The 5,778-nt window shown below is 41.9% G+C and overlaps 1 protein-coding gene across 1 annotated transcript in view; it reads left to right on the forward strand.

Moving 5' to 3' along the window:
• The first annotated feature begins 1,526 nt into the window (after window positions 1–1,526).
• npffl (neuropeptide FF-amide peptide precursor like) overlaps window positions 1,527–5,778 on the forward strand; it is a 4,678-nt gene continuing 426 nt past the window's right edge. Inside the window, exons 1-2 of the mRNA XM_063216238.1 lie at window positions 1,527–1,676; window positions 3,122–3,249. Of these exons, the coding sequence (XP_063072308.1) occupies window positions 1,527–1,676; window positions 3,122–3,249 (278 nt within the window). The remainder of the gene's footprint in view (window positions 1,677–3,121; window positions 3,250–5,778) is intronic.

Consider the following 5,778-nt stretch of genomic DNA (forward strand, 5'->3'; position numbering starts at 1 on the left):
ATATAAACAGTGGCTGTTGCAACGTGTGTCAGTGAGTCTCAAATATGGAAGACATTTTAAATGTCCTTATGTTGAATTGTGAAAATGGCACTCATGCGTTATTAATCATGGCCACCCATTCAATGTAATTGTAAAGGTAGATTAGGAGAACCTTTTTTCAAATGAAAGCACTACCAGGAAGGCATGCAGAGGCTGCCTAACAAATTTAAAGGCTAGACAATTTTGCAGTATTTCATTGATGTAAACAATAAACACAATTGAAATGGATGTCCAATTGTACTCTTAAAGATCCTTTGTAATTTGTTTTCAGATAATAAAAGTGGAATATAACCTGTGAAACACTATTCAGTACACTAAACGTTCACTAGTCAATGCATTTGGGATTTAAAAATGTGTCTCAGATTGTTGGCCAACCATGTTTAAATGTCAATTGTTGTAAAAAAGCTGGCGAAGGTCATGCTGCCCGAAACGTCACATTAAAATAAGAGAAACGGGACTTTACTTTCAGTTTAAATGTCAATTGTTGACTATAAAGTTGTAAAATATCTGACAAACGACAGGTATGGAGTGTGTATGCAAGTGTGTAAGCAAGTAAGCAAGACTGTTTGGTAATTCTGTCAAGTCATGGTTTAAACTTTAGCATCTATCACAAGCAGACATTACATGACACCAGCACAGTAGAGGTGGTAGAGAGAACTTACAGAGCTAATTGACTCATGTCTCACAATCAATCCTACAACATGTCAACTCATGTCAGTTGGGATTTGAAATAATTAACGCCAGAAAGACTGATTGTCCTTCTGGTGTTGTTTTAAAAAAGTAGCCTGCATGAATGTGAGCGTAAACGCTCCCTAACGTCCCTATTGGATTGGCCCTAAGTTGCCCGTGGGGGACTGGCAGATTGGCTCCCTATTTTAGGACGGAGTGCAGAAGTAAGAATTGCCGTGTGCAAATCTAGGATGGGATTTACAGCTTTAATAACACTAGTGGACGCGTGCGTGCGTCACCCTGACCCCTGCGGAGCACTTAATGGACAAAAGCTTCATCACGACTCCCAATGCCCTCAACCTAAATGGGCCACCACCTCTGCTGAGAGATCGCCTATGCCATGACGTCTGTCTCAATCTGATCGCCAACCTCCATCCTCTCCATGCTCACCTATACCCCAGGGACCCCCTGGTGCCCGGGTCATCCGTTCAGTCGTCCCTTAGGCCCGAACTCGATGGTCACTGCAGGGGGTATATAATCCACATCCATGGTCTCCTCTGCCACTGAGGTTCGCCTGGCGTGCACGAAACAAGTCAAGACTGCTGCTACTGTTGTTACAGTCCATCCACCTAGAGAGAAGACCAACCAAACAGCATACAACTGAACAGAACTGAGCCAAGTCGAGCAGAACTGAACCAAGCCTCCAACCCAGTCAGTCAGCCAGCCCAGCCAGCCAGCCAGCCAGTCAGCCATCAACATCTCCAAGCTTGGTCCCCTATTCGTTAGTGGTTGCCACTGGTGTGAGACTTACAGAGGCGATGGAGTCTGGGTCATGGGTGACTGTGCTGGGGCTCCTTCTGGCTTTGGCGGCCGTGGGCCAGGCCATCCAAGAGGAGGGGGCCCTGGAGGCAGGCCAGCAGCTGCCCCCCGACCCAGAGGAGAACCTGGTGGAGAGACTCGGCGGCCTGGTAAGCAGCACACTCATTACTTTCCTATTTTATTATTAAATATGCTGTATTTACATAGGCTTTGTGGTGTGCTTTGATTGGAGATAGGACAGTAGAGGAGAGAGACAGGAAACCAGTGCAGAGAGAGAGAGATGGGTATGGATCGAGAAACAACCTCGGTCAGGGAACAAAATCGGGTCCTCTGTGTAATGGTACAGTGCCTTAGGCCATTGTTTTGTCTTGAATTGAAAGCGTGCCTCGCCTGACAAAAGGTTGAGAAACACTGCCTTAGCCCACTGAGCCATCACATACCAAACTTTCCAATATTTACAAAAGAAAGAGAGAGAAAAGTAGTATGATGGCACTGCAGACGTATTGGTAAAGAAATAGTGGCTACATTTTGGTTCATTGTTAATAGTGTACGTACAGTACAACATGTGGGAGAGAGTAACAAAGATTATGACAACAAATACAATACCAGCTGTTAAAAGTTACCGAAAAAGTGATGGCTGCTGTCACATAGGTAATGGCAGTCATTGTATAGGTTTTTTTTTTTTTTGCCTGATGAAGACCTGAAGGTCGAAACGTTGCACTCTATTGAATAATACACAGTAGACAAGTAGTGTTGCGGCTTTATTTCTTTTTTGCTAGTCATTGCATAGGTGCCATACAGTAGGATTCGTGTGAAGAACTCATCAGCATCCAACTGAAATGATCATATGCTGTTAATAATGGTTATAAATAGGCCTAATGATTAAGATGATAATAATGATAATGGTTCTTCTATAGAAATGCCATCCTGGTTACCTGTAGTTTTACTTTCCATCAGAGGTGTGTCAGATAATAAATAGGCTACAGAAAGGACAGTGCAAGGAAATGGGTTTCCTATAAAATGTATTACGTGGTCATGTTTATAGTAAACATACAGTATATATGATGATGTGTGTGTATGTATATGATTTTGTGTGCTGGACCATGGTAGGAGATTGAAGATGCCATGCTGGGTTGTGCCATATGCGAGTGTAGCTACACTGTAAACCGTATAATGTTTATACATGAGCTGGTAACACTTTACAATAACTACCCCAAAAAAGCTTAATTAACACTTTATTAACATTTAATTTTAATTAACATTTAACAAAGCATTTACAAATGCTTGTAAATGAGTAAGAACCAAACTACGACAGCACAGTGGAGTGGGAATCAACTTCTACTGTGTGAGTTTTATGTGGTTTCACGCCTTCTGGTCTTTGGAGGATAAACTTCCAGGACCGATAAGACTGTGCTGTGTCTGTTGTGTTAACATAGTATTTCTTGCCCATTTATAAACATTTGTAAACATTTTGTTGATAATTAGTTAATTATTTATAAAGTGTTTATAAAGCTTTTTTGGGGTAGTTATTGTAAAGTGTTACCCATGAGCTTAAATGTGTGTGATGTGACTGTGTGTGCTTGACCACCAACAGGAGATTGAGGACCCTCTGGGCCGTGCCATAGATGAGCGTCTGCTGTACACCATCCTGCGCTCCCTCTCCCTCTCCAAGGGCTCCCAGCGGTACCAGCGCAACCCCTCCCTCCTCCACCAGCCACAGAGGTACGCTACCTTATACATTAAGGGTGTATGTTGGACGACTGTAACACTTTTGAAATGATCTTTGCGGGCAGAATAAATGGACTCTGCGGGCCAGATTTGGTCCTGAGTTTGACATCCCTGCCACATACCTTATACCAGTTTTTCCCAACCTTTTTTGTCTTGTGTACCCCCAAGCCTTTTTGTTGTGCCATGAGTACCCCCTAAGTCAAGTTCTATATCGCTTTCTCCATCCCAATGTAACTAAGCTCCATATATTTGTTAAAACTTCATTTTTCTAAGTACCCCCTGCAGTGTGCTCACGTACCCCTAGTGGTACACGTACCCCTGGTTGAGAAACACTGCCTTATACATTAAGGGTGTACTGTATATGGGCCGACTGTAACACTTTTGAAATGATCTTTGCGGGCAGAATAAATGGACTCTGCGAGCCAGATTTGGTCCTGAGTTTGACATCCCTGCCACATACTATACCATATACCATAAACCATATAGAATATAGGACCATATACCACATAGGCCCCTAACATACAAAATACGATATACGTATGGTGCATTCAGCTAAATTGGGCCACTTTTCGGCAAATTCAGAAAGACTGATGAAATCTGAGGAAGAACATCAATACATTAACCAAACTTAAGTTTGATTGCATAAAGTGACTCATAATCTTCCATTTCATGACAAAAAAACAAGATGAATTCCATGGCTCTTCCATATACCGTATGTCCTACTGTACCTGCTTGTATCCAGGGCTTTCCCTGATTCAGAAAGTAAAATCGTGCCACAATTTGATCCAACCAGCTCTGAATAAGCCTATTGTACTATTGTAAGTACCTGTGTTGTTGGATAGAATCTGTTTTGAGGTTTTTTACTTCTGAAATGTTTTTTTTACACTCCTCTGCCCCTATGCATGTGTATCTGACACTGCTTGACAGAATCTCTGTCTGCTTGTTTGCATTCACATCCCTCTTTGCTACCTGTGTCTACAGTCCATCTCTGCCTGTCAGAATGTGCACTCTTCTCTGTTGGCTACATACATTTTAGTATACAGCATGCCCCTCTGCCATATAGTAGGCATCTACACCTCTCTCTGCTGCCTGTGCCTGGATCTCTGGCTGTCTAATAATTATGCACTCCTCTCTTCCTGCCTTCTAAAACATCCTTTATATTATAGCATCCTTTTTTGAGTCAAGGCACACCTTTTGCAAGGACAAAATGCCAAGGCACACCACAAATTGTAAATATTAACACCCTACTACTACCACCATACTATCATATCCCACGGCACACTTGATGATCTCTCCTGGCACAGCGGTTGAAAAGACTGCTTTATCACATGCATCCACAATCCTCTCTGTCTGTCTGTCTGACTATCCACATCTCTCTCCTCTAGACAGTCATATTTTCCCCCAGAGGACATCTGCCAGTGGGCACAGCTAATTTGTTGTAGCACTGACGTGGCACACCAGACCTTTTAGGAGGGTAGGGTGACCATGGCCGTAGCCACATATGAGGTAAGGGAGGTCCGGACCTCCCTTATTTTTAGAGAAAATAATATTTTTCATACATGAAAAAGGGGATCTTCTCCATTGTCCGCCATTTTGAATTTCCATAAATCTTTTCAGCTGCAAAACATACTGTAAACTGTGGTCATACTCGTAAATATTACTACATTATTTAGCAAATATTCATGAAAAGACCAAAATTGGAAAAAGATAGCATAGTTTCAATGAGCAACATAGTTACAATAGATACTCAGGGCAACATCCTACACACACAGTGCACCTTTAAAAAAAATCTGGCGGAAATGGACCTCCCTTATTTCAAATTCCTGGCTACGGCCATGAGGGTGACCACAGGAGAACAGACCCAATTTAGAGAGTGGGTTGGCCATGACTGAGTGTCCATGCATTGTCTCCGATATCCGAATCAATGCTGCCCTGTAAAGACAAAATGCATGAGGAAATCGGAAAAAACATTTTCTAATGTTGCCACAGTTGTTCCATATAACTTGTAATACAGGAGATGTCTTTTTGTCGCTTCTTATGAGCAAAAGGCAACAGACGCATGATGTATGTAACCATATGGGATCAGCATTTAGTCAAGAAATCATTTTACATTTTGCCTTTGTACTGTAGGGCAGGGTACATGCTTTAAATGTACCTTCATGCCCTGCAAATATAATCTTCCTTCAACCCCTGGCCGAGCAGTCTTTATAATTACAGGTCATCATTTTTTGGCAGCTTTATTAGGATGACAACCTAATGCCTCAGACGTTTCTTAGATTAGCCTTACATGAAAAAGCAGGACAAGAAAAGATTTTAATGTCTGAAAATGCCTCTCAGTTTGCATGGAACTACAAAGAAATAATCTTATTGTAGTGGTAAAAGGGGGTTTGGAAAAGCTTTGTGTGAAATAGCACAATTGATCTGTAACATATATTGTACGCAATGTCGAACACAAATGTTTTTGAAATGGTAACCAAACCATCCAATGTCGAATATCATATCATATAGATGTGTACCATGAAA

The sequence above is a fragment of the Engraulis encrasicolus genome, chromosome 14 (genome assembly GCF_034702125.1).
Source record: "Engraulis encrasicolus isolate BLACKSEA-1 chromosome 14, IST_EnEncr_1.0, whole genome shotgun sequence".
Taxonomy (NCBI): domain Eukaryota; kingdom Metazoa; phylum Chordata; class Actinopteri; order Clupeiformes; family Engraulidae; genus Engraulis; species Engraulis encrasicolus.